At 39.9% G+C, this 15,413-nt stretch overlaps 1 protein-coding gene across 10 annotated transcripts in view; it reads left to right on the forward strand.

The window, feature by feature from the left end:
• Positions 1–15,413, forward strand: part of LOC121941183 (A-kinase anchor protein 13-like) — a 148,323-nt gene that overhangs the window by 110,293 nt on the left and 22,617 nt on the right. For all 10 annotated transcript variants that reach the window (XM_042483918.1, XM_042483935.1, XM_042483951.1 and 7 more), the window contains 9 exons: positions 2,413–2,480; positions 2,595–2,661; positions 4,153–4,300; positions 4,556–4,668; positions 5,082–5,228; positions 6,283–6,539; positions 8,599–8,724; positions 9,233–9,350; positions 15,039–15,287. In XM_042483918.1, the coding sequence (XP_042339852.1) occupies positions 2,413–2,480; positions 2,595–2,661; positions 4,153–4,300; positions 4,556–4,668; positions 5,082–5,228; positions 6,283–6,539; positions 8,599–8,724; positions 9,233–9,350; positions 15,039–15,287 (1,293 nt within the window). The remainder of the gene's footprint in view (positions 1–2,412; positions 2,481–2,594; positions 2,662–4,152; positions 4,301–4,555; positions 4,669–5,081; positions 5,229–6,282; positions 6,540–8,598; positions 8,725–9,232; positions 9,351–15,038; positions 15,288–15,413) is intronic.

A 15,413-nucleotide genomic window follows, 5' to 3' on the forward strand; every position in this document is an offset into this window, starting at 1 on the left:
TGGTGCCAAAAACCTATTCTGTTATTTTGTCAACTGATCTTAATAGAAAAAAAGGTTTGCTCACTTTTTTCTAATGTAAATAAAGTCCTAACATCATAAGAAAACATTGATAATTTATATTGTTGTATTTTTGTGTTGTAATGACAAAAAAAAAGAAAGTCTGCAAAGGCGGAATTTCTCAGACTCAGCTGAGCCAGCTTCATGATTTGTTTGAAGTAGTGAAACTCTCTCAAGGGCTACTTCTAATGTAACCCAGTCAGGCTTCCAGTACAGACAACAAAACAGCTTTTGCATTGTTTTCCACTGAAACAGCAGCTGCAGCAGCCCTAAAGAGGATGTAGTTTATTGCACAAGCCTTTTGGCACAACCCTAAAAAAAAACCTTAAAAGGAGAAACCAGCTCTGCGATGGATCGCAGCAGTCCTCACAATGGTCACAATCTGCCTCAGAAAACAGCTCTCGTTGTGTTCAGTCGGTCTGGTTCAGATTGCTGGAGCCACAGACGGTTCCTAGGGTGTTTTCGGGAGGTTTGTACTCACAGATGTCTGGCTAGTGTCCATTCAATAGACAAATACAGTGATCCTTTGTCTGAGATTAGCTGGAATTAGTTAGACATCCACAAAAAGCAGTAAAATACCCAATAAAACCAGTGTTTTTCAACCAGAGGAGAAAAACACTGCAGGAATTTGAGCTGGTTTTACTGTGCGAGTCATAATTAGATAGTTATTACATAATGTACCAGGCGGATACTTTCATCCAAATCTCTTTTACAGTAACACAATTGTAAAGGCACTTTTCAGTTGAAAGTGAAAGCAGAACACCTCACCCTGAATATAGAACCCATGACCCTGAAAGTAGAAACGCTAACCCTGAAGGAAGAATCCCTATTCCTAAAGTACTACCCCTATCCCTGAAAGTAAAACCCGTAACCCTTAAAATAGAACCCCTAACCCTGAAATTAAAACCTGTAACCCTTAAAATAGAACCCCTGACCCTGAAAGTAAAACCCGTAACCTTTAAAATAGAACAACTAACCCTGAAAGCAGAACCCCTAATCCTCTAACCCTACCCCTGAGCCCTAAAAGTGGTACTCCTAACCCTAAAAATAGAACCCCTAACTCTGAAAGTAAAATCTCTCACCCTGAAAGTCGAACCCATAACCCTGAGAATAGAGCACCTAACCCTGCATTTAGAACCCCTAATCCTGAAAAAGAACCCTTAACCATGAAAGTAGAACCTCTTACTCTTAAAGGTGAACCTCTAACCCTAAAAGTGTTGCTGTCTTTCTATTCTTGTTGGGTTACACAGGATTATTTTCTCACCCTGACTCAGAGCGTAACTGTTGATGTAATCCTAAGAGCGGAAATGTTGTATGCGAGTTAGCATGGATGACACGGTCTGTTAGTGGGTTTGTTGGGTTTCACTTGCGCAACATGTCTGTGTAAAACACTTCTTTCTATTGGAAACAAGCTTCTATTAAAGTTTGTGGAAACTCAGTGGAGTTTTGTTGTGAAGCTTGACATTGACAAGACCAGTGATGGCTGTTCCTCTCTCCCTTCTCGATCGACCTCTGCTTCAAAGTCAACTCACTTTAAAAAACTTTAAACAAAGTATGTTACAAGGGAATTAAAGTCTGTCAGCGGGATCGGATTACAGAGCTCTTATTTTAGCAATCTTGAATGATGACCCTTGTTCCAAAATGGTGATTTGGGAATGTTTATATAATTGAAATTTTCCCATGCAATTCAGTGTTTATGTGCATGTCATTCCTCAGTCCATCTTTCTCTTTTTTCCCCCTCCTTCGTCCACGAGCAGTATTACCCCTCGATTGCATCACATGCTCCTCTGCTCCAGTCTGGCTTTCATTAGTGGGCTGGTGGAGTTTCCTGGCCGGCTCTGAAAACCAGTCAGAATTTCTAGCCCCCACATTTCCACACGCCCTCTACTGAAAGCCAGACTGGAGCAGAGGAGCATGTGATGCAATCGAGGGGTAATACTGCTCGTGGACGAAGGAGGGGGTTTTCTTTCCAGAAAAAATGCTTCCGTCCAAACAACTGCACCCCCCCCCCCAACAGCCTGCCTGATTTGTGCCAAGGTGAACAACGATACAAGGTCCACCCCTCCCCCCCCTAACCCCCCAAACCCCCAGACCCCCCCCCCACCCCCCCCACAGTCCCCCCCCCCCCCCCCCCTCCCCCCCCTCCACCCCCCCTCAACCCCCCCCCCCCCCCTCCCCCCCCACCCTAGATGCCCACCACCCCACTCTGAGGGAAAGTGTACCTTCATCTTCACCTTGGCACAAACAGGCAGGCTGTCCCTGCAGTACTGTCTGGAAAGAACACCACCACAATCCCCCTCCACCAACCATCGTACTCATAGTATTCACTGAGTATTCTGTTGCTTTTCTTTCCAGACTGTAATGCTTCCGTCCATAAGAGCTGCAGGGACAGCCTGCCTGTTTGTGCCAAGGTGAAGATGAAGGTAAAAGTTCCCTCAGAGTAACTCCTCCACTGATGCTGTAGTATTCTGCTGTCCTGCAGCCAGTATTGATTTGAACTCCTCATTTATGCTTTTATGCTCTGTTTCTCTGGCTAGATGCCCAAACAGCAGTTTGCTGTACCAGATTCAAGTCAACAGCCTACAGTCACAATGAGGAATAAATGTGAGTCTCGAACAAAACTCAGATTTCTTACAAATCTTCATTTCCAGTTTTCCTCTACAGATACGATGCCAAAGCCCATTGAATTATTGTTGAAGTTTTCATTGTTTTAGCATCTTTTGGACTGGAAGTTGCTTAACTAAACTAGGGTTATGTGCCTTATTTCTACTTCTTATACACTCACAACTAGTTTTAGGACTTTTGTAAGATCAAGGGAGTCAGTCAAAATAAGGATTTCTAACTACAAGAGGAAATATAAAGGGAATGGATCTTGCACAATGATTCAAAGTGAGAAATGAAGGTATCTGGGCAGAATTCCCCAGGAATAGTTGTCTCTACTGGGCAACAACACCAGTAAATCTAGATTTAGGATTTTTTTAAAGAAATGTTTTTAGATCAGTTAAAGGATTACCAGATTCTCAAAGGGCTAAACAAAGTACTTACCCATAGGATAATTTCAAAAATGTTTCACCATGAAGCAGGATGGTTTGTAAATAAAAGGATTCAATGAAAGTGTTTTGGGTAGTAGAAGAACTTAATCTTAATTATCATGTATTAATATGCATACAGAAGTTAAAAATTTAAAAAATAAAATGTACATATTGTTAAAATGTGAGGAATATGAGATTTTCAAAAAGTAAGAGATTACAGCACATTTGCAGGGCAGTATTAAGGAGTTCGTCAGGGATCCTCCTAAGATCTCCTGTGGTTTATGGAAAGTTTTAATCAGGCAACTAATAAGATCTCTTTTTGAAGAGAGACCTGAGTACAACAAAGAGAAATAGACAGAGCGCATAGAGAGCACAGACAGATCAGAGAGCATAGACAGATATGACAATTAAGTCATTTCTAAAATCTCATTTTCCAGGCCTTGAAAAGTGATGGTATCAGCAAAATCCTTGAAAGTTTTTAATTAAATTAATTGTCACTGTTATCATCCATGTGATGTAATATGATGGCAAATTTATCTATGGTAGTTGTTGTTTTAATGGTGACATTCAACTAAATATTTAACATTTGAAGTACAGTATACCATTCAGTTCCGTCTGTGTAGTCAGCAACACTACTATACTGGTTTTGAATGGTCATAGAAACTTTATTATGGGTCCTTGAAAAGTAATAGAGAATATCAGAATTTTCCATAAAAATGTGCACGAACCCTGTAGATAAATTCAGAGTTAAAAGTTTAAAATCGACCAGCAGGATGAGACATTCAAGTTTTAAAGCCCTCCATAATTCATTTTATTTTTTAAGGTGCAAAGAAGTAAAAGTTCGGTATTTACCTGAGGGGTAACTAGAGTTTAACAGCCCCAAAATCTGTTCTGGTGAGCAGTGGTTTTAAACTTGAGAAGAGAAGTTATGCATTGAGGCAGCTTGTGCGGGAGAGACCTTTATAAATAAAAATGATCGACTGTAGTGAGGACCAGCCTATTTTCTCATATAGTACACAGTGTATGATATTTATCTCTTGTAATGCATCTGTCTCTGGACCAGCTGGTGGGACGAGGGAGCGCCCCTGGTCTGCCATCTTGTCCCCCGAAGACCATTCTTCCCTGATGATCCCACCACGGAGACACACAAGCATCATGACTTTCCATGGCAACAACCTCTCCAAGAGCCTCTCCATCAGCAACATCGCTGGGTGAGCATGTGTGTGTGTGTTTGTGAGTGTATCTATGTTGTGTATGTATGTAATGATGATAATCACATTTCTGTTTTAATGAAATAAAACATTTCTGTTGCTATTTAACCTTTATATATTAAAGCTGTTTAGCAATTTGCCTTTTTTTGTTTTGTTAACAATCTGTTTGACCTCTGCATTTACAGTGCAACATGTGTGTTTTACAGCTTAATGAGTGTTTGTGTTGTTTGTTATTATTATTTTCGCTCCATTCAGTCCGGTGTTTGACGAGATACCCATTAAAGGCCTGCGGTATCTCTCCCAGTCTACTGACTCCCTCAACAGAACTAACCAGGTTACTGAGTCCATGGAATCACTCACAGATGAAGGTCAGTAAACACACGCACACACACACACGCACCACTGATCTGACTACACAAGACAGCTGCAGGTCAGCTGGGATCTAAGACTCAAAGCCTCTGATAGAAAAACAATGTGAAAGAACAAAATAATCTCAACTCACATTGCACTGCCAGTGTGAGGGAATAATTCCAGAAAATACAGTTTTGGTCCATATACAGTACAGGAATGAAATGTAGCATTTTTCACACATCTTAATTTATTAAACCTGTTTTATGTTGTAATTTACTTACAAGACTTTCAAAAAATAATGCAAACAACAAATAGATACTGCAAAAAAAAATGGGCTTGATGTAAATCATAGCTGTTTATAATGCACATGAAGTGTAGAAAATATAACATGAGCTTCAAATTGTAAGTGCACACTGTGTTGTTGGTGTAGGGACGGAGATGATGGACGGCCAGCTGATGGGGGAGTTTGAGGCAGAGGCCAAAGAGCTGGAGGCTGACTCGTGGAGTTTATGTGTGGAGCAGCAGTACCTGCAGCAGCTGGACAAAGAGCTGGTGAAGAGACAGGATGTCATATACGGTACATTTGAACTGAATAATGCTTTTAGATTGGATCTTAAGAAGTTAGTGGAAAAATTGGAAAAATGTTTAAGCTAAAAAGTGCAGCTGAATATGTTTCTCCAGATTAATCTCATCTAGGGCTCTACTACTACTACTTTTACTACTGTATATGGTTTGAGGTAACTTAACGTAGAGAAAAAGCTTTTGAACTAGCTTAATGCTTAATGGTATTTGGCAAGAGATCTGCAGTGTAAAAGAAAAATTGTCATTAGCATGTCTTGATAACTTTTACTTCAGTTTGTTTCAGTTGCATGTGTAAGTCTCAATAATTTATTGAGATTGAAGATTTTAAATATTCAGTGAGATATATCCTGTTTGAGATGCCTCTAGCATTTGATTAGAATCTACATATGGCGAATATATGAATATAGAAATGTACATTTCAGAATCATTTCAAACTCATTTAAGGTATGCAGTGACACACAGACTCATGCAATGGCTTCTCTGAAAGTCTTTGTAGACCTTTGAAGTAGAATTGGGTCCTGTGTCCACCTCGTTTTCCAAATGAGGAGAAAGTGAAAGGCGCCATACACGGTGTCACTTTTTTTCGCTGCAGAGTGCTCTGACTTTTTTTGTGCAGCTGCTCTGAGTGCTTCTAGTAGAAAATCTCTTAACTTTTCAAAAAGGTTATGTCATTGCATCCTGTTTAGCTACTGTATGAAATGTCAATCAGAAATTATAAGAACAAAGACAGAAAAGCCCATTTTTACCACTGTATGCTTTGTAAACTTATTGTTAACTGTGTAGTCAACCCTCTGTTAATGTAGTGTTGCTTTAGCTACCTTGCTAACATAAAAGATAAGAAGTCTTTGTCTTAAAAAACAAAACCGTTTATCATGAATCATGAATCACTGCAATGACGCACTTCCCTGCAACCTTCCACTGCTTTTCTGCTGAGGAAGAACGTACTGTGGCTCCACGCCCTTATGTAAATGCGTAGATCTGTGTAAGGGGTATAGCCTGCTGCTCATTTAAGTCTCCAACTAAGTACCACTTCTTTTTATGTCCTGCAGAGCTAATGCAGACGGAGATGCATCACATTCGGACGTTGCGCATCATGTCAGAGGTCTACAGCAAAGGCCTGCAGAAGGAGGTGCAGCTGGAGCAGCAGACAGTAGAGAAGCTGTTTCCCACTCTGGACGAACTCCTGGAGCTCCACACGCAGCACCTCCTTCGCCTCCTGGAGAGGAAGAGGGAGAGCCAGCCGGAGGGGGGGAGCTGGGAGGGAGGCTTCATCATCCACAGGATAGGAGACATACTGCTCAGTCAGGTTAGAGGAGGGAAGGGCTAGTGTGGTGACAGTGCAAGTCCTAAATTTGTAATTCCACATGACGAGTTCATTTTTTGTCTTTTAAAGCAATTCAACCTGTGTTGGTCGCACAGGACACCTTAAGGCTGCAAATACTCACTACTTTATATGAAAGAAAAATTAAAGCAACAAAATTCAAGTTTAAAGCATTTATAGATGAAAAGGCAGGTCAAATCAGGGTCAGTGATGAGGAAATATGTTTGATCAGCATACTTGCCATCCTCCAGACATCATAGGCTAAATGATGCTGATTAATCACCCTGAGTTCACTTAAAAAGTTAAAACCAGCCAAATGTAGCTAGCTTAATATATTTGATGAAACAGATTCCTAAAATGGAATTAAAAGAAGCATGAATTATTTGATAATATGTATAATTCAGTTAATCGCTAGAACAGCAACACAAACTTTATTCTACAACATGATTTTTCAAACAGTGGTTATGGCATTAATATCAGCCGGGGGGAGTAAAGCCCTGTTCATCACGCCAGTTAGTATTATACACATGGCCTTATCTGTAAGGGCCATACACAGCAACAATTATAACTATAACTATAACCATGTGAGCACCCACACTAATGAACAATAATGTTTTGTAAACAATGGCACCAAGAAAGCCATGCTGGCTGCCACTGTGTCATCAGCTGAAAATTCCTCTAGATTTTGATTGATTTTCAGTGTTTTTGTCGTTCATCAGATCTCTCCAATTAGTTCCAAAGACTTTGCTCGCCACTGTCATCAACGTTTTTATAACAATATATTTCTAGTTATTGTTATTGTTCTCGGTGTGGACGACCTTTAAAACTAATGACTTTATATACAGCCATCTGAAAGCAGCAGGTATCTGTTCCATCTGCAGTCTCACTGGAGTAATGACATCACAGTCAAGTCACAATTACTGAGTGTCGTGTGATCAGCATCAGACTGGTGTAAATTAACCACAGAACCTCCCATGCTTACGTGCACATTAAACATATTGTTTCAAAGCACACGTTGACAAAGAGTTCACACAGCTCCACACAACATATGACTCAAAACGTTTAGTTCCATGTATAACTCCCTTCAGCACCGTCAGTTCCTGTCTTACAATAGGTGTCTCCACCCTCAACACTAGGTAACCAGAGTAACAGCCATATATGTGTCGTCATTTTTTTAACAAGGCAGGTCAAAATATCGCCTGCAGCTCTGCATTTTAATTATAACAGCCTGTAGACGTGTGGCTTTGATGAGCAGCATGATGTGATAAAGATTGTTTGGGTAAAAAAATAAAGTTTAAAAATTATTTCCGTCCCAGACAGCAAGACCTTTCCTTTGAGGAAATGTTTGTGCAGGATTCCCAAACTGTCAGTGCATCATGACGGGGGAGCGGAGTGATTAAAGGGGGTAAAAGTAGGGAGTGTGATAAGCCATGATTGTCACAGCCTCCAATGCACTCACCTATCGTGATGCATTCCTTTAGACCCCACCGCGTGCCCAAGTGCGTCACAGTTGCACCAAGGGAGCCTGGCCACGAAATGACCAAACGTGCATTTGGCAGGCTCCTGACTCATTTGGCGGGCACAGTTAACTAGGAGTTGAACTTGAGTTGGCAGCCCTGTTATTATCATTATGTTAGCATGGTCATTTTGAGCATTTAGCTCAACGTGCCACTGTTACAGTGCCTACACACAGCCTCACAGAGCTTCTAGCATTGCTGTTTCAGGACTGCTGTAAATCAAGACTAGTCCTTAGCTCCAGGAAAATATTATCAATGGTTTGAAACTTTAGCTAATGACAATGTTTTACTCTGCTGCTTACATACATACACCTTAAATGTCAAGTTACACGTTCTTTAAATATTGTTATAAGGCCCAGTATGCCCACTGATTCCTCACGTTTCTCCAAGCTAATTGTTTGAGTTTAGAAATTTAACAACTGAGATTAGAATTAGAAACCATAAAAGTTTGAGCTATCTCAGCTTTTTGTAACTCTGCTGGACCAGTTTTCATTTTCTGAATTCATGCTGGTTGAATTCTGCTCTAGTTCTCAGGATGCAACGGTGAAACTATGAGGAGGGTTTATGGAAGATTCTGCAGCCGCCACAACGAAGCCGTGAACTTCTACAAGGATCTTCTCACCAAAGATAAACGATTCAAGGCCTTTATCAAAGTAAGCCTTGTTAGCCCTTCATGTTTATCACCAGTCTATCCTACAGTAGTGCTGCTATTTGGAGCAGCTGCTTTTTGTGCAATTGAAGATGTGTGGTTTCCAGACGTGATTGTTTTTAGTTGAATAGATGTCTAACAAACACTCTCCTGTGCTCTATAGAGTGCTTCTTATTGTGTTATCTGAGGCGCTCCTTCTTGTTCTGTCTCGCTTTTCTTTTCATTTTTAGTCTTTTGCATCTTTACTTCACTTCAGTCAGTGCATGTACTGTTAACATTTGTGTAAAGCGTTGCCACCCTTGAGCCTGTTTTTCATTTTTTCAGAAGTGTTAGCGCTTCCTCCTCCTTTATCTGACTGTTATTATCACAGCAAACACTTTCTCAAGTATTATTACTGTATTCTTCTACCGCTGCTACTTTAAGTTTTCCAGTTGATTATTTGAAACATTGTCTTGTTTTGAGCCACCTGTTGTGTGGGCATGTTTTTACCAAAACACATTTTGTTTTTGCAGAAAAAGATGAGTAGCAGCATCGTGCGGAGGCTTGGTATCCCAGAGTGCATCTTGCTGGTGACCCAGAGGATAACTAAGTACCCGGTGCTGATTCAGAGAATGCTGCAGCACACTAAAGGTTAGCTTCATGTCTGCCTTTATGTTCATTTACAGGAAAATATGAAAGGTGGAAAGAGGAGGATTGTTTTAATACGAATGGCTCTGGCAACTACACACTATTATACCAAGGCTAACGAAGTAGCAAGTAGTTATGTGACTGAAGATGATTGAAGTCTTTGATTGATCTCTGTGTTTTTAAACTTTTGTGCTGGTGAAAGCTGAAACTGGAGGCATCATGTTTTTTATGTCCATTTGTCCCATTCCCATTCCTGTGAGTGCAATATCAAGAACACCTTGGGGTTGTTTTTCAAATTTGGCACAAATGTCCACATTAACTCAGCAATGAACTGATCAGATTTTGGTGATCAAAGGTCAAGGTCACTGTGACCTTGAATCTTACTTATTCTCTTAACTAAATATTTCAAGAAGGCTTTTGGGGAATATCCTCAAATTTGGCAGAAATGGCCACTTGGGCTAAAGAATGACCTGATTAGATTTTGGTGGTCAAAAGTCAAGGTCACTCTGACCTCACAAGGCATGTTTTTGGCCAAAACTCAAGAATTCATGAAATGAAATTTTATATTCTAAAGTGGCCATAACATCATCACTCAGGAACAGAGGGGGGGATGTTTAAACAGATACTGAATTGGTGACACTAATTTTGGGTGTTCACCTTGAATTTGTGCGGGGGGAAGATTTGTGTGAAGCATCCATGTGTTCACAGACATGGATGTCAACTGTAGGTGTAACTTCCAGGAGGAGCAGGGAGGCATGCAACTGCCAGCTAGTAATTCTAGTTATTATACTGCATAAAATATACAGTGTAAAACATTCACTACTAGGAACACTTTATTTGTAACCCCTGACCAAGAGCAAGAGTGACTTTTAAGTCTACAAATTAGAAGCAGCAAAGGAAACTATTCTACCTATTCTAAACTAGGTTTTTTCTTTAACTCAAAACTCCCATTACTGGCATTTTCCTGAAAAAAAGACAGAATAAGGCTAATCACTGCATTTGTATAATGAAAATATAGCTGTAATTAGTTCACTTAAGTTTGCTTGGTCAAACCACATCTAAACATTTTATCAACATAATTCTGTTTTACTAAAGTAAAGTTTTAGACCTGTTGAGATGAATATTTTTGCACTAATCCATTAAAAGGCCAACCCAATGTGAAGCATCATCCAGCTTTAAATCACCCGAGGTTAATTGCTTGTCTGAAGCAATGTAGCCAAAGTTGTATAAAGGAATACAAAATGAATATCAAATACCACATTCAAACAACTCTGAGGTAGTTTTTTCAGTTTGACAGCATCTATTCCTGAGCTACATTATTATTTGGCACATCACTTTGCTCCGGAGAATATACAAAATTAGAAGTATCTCATATAATAGTTAATCGGTTCCTCTTTTTTTTCTTCGCATGATTCAATTTCACCTCTTCCCACACAGTTCAGCCTGCCTCTGCAAAACAACACACACCAAAGTGTCACTTGTTTTAGGAGCGCTCCTGAAAAGTTGAATTCCTCACACATGGTTTCACATATTTTGAGAAAAAATGAGACATATGTCGGATGGGTGTTTTTAGGATAATAGATCAAGGATACTTTGAGGTGCTGAAATATTTCGCACCATATTTATATCTGATTTAAAGCAGCTCTCGTCAGCTGGCCTCCCACTGTGTACATTCTCTCTAATCCTTCCCCAAAGCCTGTTTATACTTCTATGTGGGATGGGGGAGCTCTGACTTAATCCCCAAGGTGCTTTAAGAGGACTCTCTCCTGCCAACTCTGATATACACTGAGTGGAAATAACACAGCACACTCACAGCTAGAGATAGTATTTTGGTGTGCAGGAGCGGTGAAGTACAACAACCACAGGAGGAAAATGTCCCACTTTAGGGAAAAATGTTGCATAGTGAGTCCAAAACTCTGATGCACAGTATACAAAACATGTATTTCAAAGGTGCATGAACTCTTGGGCTTTTCTCAGAGTGCACACCTGCAGGCCATTGGTGATTTTAATTCTTGCACTTCTACGCTAAATTAATTCATGTAAAAAGTAGTCCCACTGTGAGCACTCCAAGGCCGCTCATGTGCGGCTGACTCTGACCTCCCTGTTATTACTCTCCTTTGACTTTTGAGAGGAATCACAGTATGCTCATTTTGAGTCACTTAACACTGACTCAACCTCTGCTCAGTTTATAAAAGCTTTTGTAAATGTTCACTTTATTAGAGATAACCAGAGGTGTCACATAGTCAGCATGAGCAGTAATAGTAGCCCAGCAGGTTGAGATGAGAGCACCTACACTTCAATTTGACAAAAGTTTAAAAGAAGAGTTCCACATTTGCTTTCTTGCAGAGTAACCATTGATCTTGTCATTTTACAGCGAAATATGAAACTCCAGTCAGCAGTTGGTTAGCTTATCTTAGCTCTAAAGTGTAAACAAGGGGGAAAACAGCCACTCTGACGTCTTTACACTTTGATTTTTGTATGCATTAAACGAACAAGATAAAATGTGTTAATCATAGGTGCTGCTAAACTGACATTGTTACCTTCAGATATAGCAGCCGGTTCCCCATTTCTAGTCTTCATGCTAGGCTGAGCTACCTTACAGATGCCAGAGCGGATTCTATATCAATCTTCTCAGCATTAGAAGTTAATTTACTTGTCTAAAGTCTCTGAGAAACCTATTTTCTCAATCAGTTTCTCTGCAGACTGGGGTTCTACATACAAACACAGTTTCATTCTGCTAAGAACAGTTTTGAGTATTTCACATGGGGGATTCACAGAGGCCCTGAGAGCTCAATGCACTGCAAGTCAAGAAAAGACATACAAATAGACACGACAAATGCAATGAAGAAACAGCTTAACCAATCTGACAACACATTTGCAGTATTTAGGATAAGTGCTGCGAGTCGATCACAACACAAGACAAAGTGTTTTCTAAATGCTGCGCATGTGTTGTCAAATTGTTAAACCTGTTTCTGCATTGCCTATGTTGTGTTTATTTGCATTTCTTTTCTTAATTGCAGTGCTCTGACTTGACTTTTGTGGTATCTATTTTTTTCATACCTTCCTGAAATTTCACCTGGGTATACAGTATATGACAGTATAAGTGTGCAGCGCTAACACATCATAAAACACACTTCATTCAAACTCAACAGAAATAAAATAAAACTCTCCCAAACCATCTTGTTTACTCTTGTTGGTAATCAAATTAGTGAGTCCACTGTTCCATCAATCACCAGCTCCAGTTTGGTCAGAATAAATCCTTAATTGACCAAGTTAGATGCCGTACCCCCCTCGGACTCTTCTGTTGTTGTCCACCAGGCGTTTACAGTCTATAACGTATCCCTCCACCACTAGGTGTTGCGGTGTCTTTCAGCTCAGCTGCCTGCTCCACCAGTAGAGACTGGAGATTGAGCTCTGGTGGTGCATGCTGTGCACCACATACAATGAGTTAAATAGAAAAAGGAGTGTCTGTATTTATGTCGGTATTAAAAAGCATACTTTGAGATATCTTAATACCCTGGTATACCATAATATTGTGATACTGCCCAAGCCTAGGGCTTAGCTCTCCGGGCCACCATAGTGATTTTTTTTCTTAGTGTTCTTCCTGCTACTTCAGAATAATTAGGGCTCAGTTTGAAAAATGTGATATATTTCTGTGCACATGTAACAGTTAAGCAACATTTGTCTGCAAATGTTGCCAGTGTTGTCACTTCCAGGTACGGTCACAAATGAATGAATGCAGGCAAATGACTATCAACTACCAAAGCCATATTTGTGCAAAATGTGGGCAGTCCCTAAATATACAGTATACATACAATTTTGTTCATGTGCAATCATGTGCTAATACTGATCAATCCACACCCACAGTCTGCTGTAGCTTGTTAGCAGAGTTTTTAAGTGTTTACCTCTCAATAATTAGTGCTGAAATTTAACTGTGATTGTTGCTTATTCAGCCATAAATCTTTAATATTGCAGAGAAATATGTAACATTTGAAACTTTCAGGAGCTTTATGGAAAAAGTCAGCATAGTATTGCCTGCGCTGTTTAATTGACAAGGGAAAGTTCAGTGCAAGAGTTCCCGACTCTGATATGCTGATCAGCAACAGAAACAATAGGTCAGGTCAGGAGGTTTTATAATTAGTGACTATTTCCTTTTCATCTGTCCTGACATCTTGCTCTCTGACTACCATAATGCTTTCACAAAAATATCCAACATGTAACAAGCAAAAATGAAAAATAGCAGAGAAAATAGCAAACTAAAATCAGATGAAATCATGAGTATGGATTCCTATGCACACTCACACACATGCATGTTTGTACTTTACATCCTTAAATTCTACTTCAGTATATTGAATGGACCTTTATGAGGAAAAGGGAGTAATTTTTGAACATTTGTGAAAAAAGAAATGTTTTCAGAATATCTTACACACAAGCTAACAAGTAGAAACTGTTTGGTGAAAATGTTGCCAGTTTTTCATACAAATGACTTGAGCAGACATGTAAGATAAATGGGAAAAACAATGTATATAACTAAAATACAGTAATCTCAAGCACACAAGAAGGTGTTGTCCCTCTCTCAATAAGGGCAGAGGTTGGTGTGGCAAGGAAGTATTTTAAATTTTAAGGACCATAAATGCAACTGTGATCTCAAAATAGCTCAATTTTAATTTACTGGTGTGCACTTTGAAATATACACCTAGGAGGAATTAGAATGTCAAAATGACAGAGGCAAAACTCAACACACGTGAAAGAAGTTTAGATGACCTAATAGAGGTCTATGTCCAACTCCATCAGCTAAAACTATAAAAGGCCTTCATTACTCTGTGTAATGGCATTTGAACTAAGAGGTTTCTCAGCGAGTGGAAAAGCGGGCACAGTTAAATGCCAAAATGGGGACCGAAATTTTACTGCACCTTCTGCCGTGCATAAACACCTCCTCAGCTGCTTCACTTTACCCATCTGGTTCAAGTGTGTCAGTCTGGAGCCATGAAATTACCAAATGGACTTGCTGAACAATAATGGCTTTTGCCTGCATTTGTACTTTTGGCAGTTTTGCACCTGCATGGAAATTAAAATCTTTTTTTTTCTTTTTTTCAAACAAATGAAAAGAATACTTTGATCACGCTCCAACTGTTTATCAGGTATGGGAGTAAAGGAAAAGTTATCTCCAAAATCAAAAATACATGTTTTTCCTCTGACCTGTAGTGCAGTATATCAAGATTTATCTCGATGATTGTTTTGGTGTGAGTTGCCAAGTGTTGGAAATAGTGGCCATAGAGATGTCCACCTTCTCTCACATACAATGGAACTAGATTGCACTTAGCTTGTGGTGCTCAAAGTGCAAAAAAAAAATACATTTGAAAAACTCAAGAGTAATGTCCCTTTCCAAAAATCATAAATCAAATCGGTTCCTATATAAAACTGCTCACAACAAGGTCTGTGGATTATCTTGAGTAACCAGATCGTAAGTTTTTGGAAAGAGTCATTGCTGTTGAGTTTCAAATATATTTTTTGGTCACTTTAGCACCACAAGCCAAGTGCCATAAAGATCCATTATATTGGAGAGAAGGCAGATATCTCTACGCCTGATATCTCCAACACTCTGCAGCTCACAGCAAATCTAACCTTTGGTTAAAGCCAGACTGCTGCACTGTTGTCTGTCTAACCTCTCTCGTCACATGTCCAACACAGAAAGCGAGGAAGACTATGAAGACCTGACGGACGCAGTTCGGCTTGTGAAGGAGGTGATCGCGGCAGTTGATAGCAAGGTGAACGAGCACGAGAAAAGGCGCCGTCTGAAGGACTTTCACAGCCGCATGGACAGCAAGTCCATCATGATGATGAAGAGTGGTCAGATTTTTGCCAGAGAGGATCTGCTGAGGAGGAGGCTAATCCATGATGGAGGGCTGCAGCTGAAGAACTGCCAGGGAAGACTAAAAGGTGAGGAGACACTGATGCTGACAGCCCCACGGCTCATTAACTGACCACAATTTCAGTCTCTCTGTAAATGTGTAAAATATGTTTAAGCTTTTCACTTATCCAGCCACAAATATTTTTCTCCTGGCT

Source organism: Plectropomus leopardus, chromosome 1 (genome assembly GCF_008729295.1).
Source record: "Plectropomus leopardus isolate mb chromosome 1, YSFRI_Pleo_2.0, whole genome shotgun sequence".
Lineage (NCBI taxonomy): Eukaryota > Metazoa > Chordata > Actinopteri > Perciformes > Serranidae > Plectropomus > Plectropomus leopardus.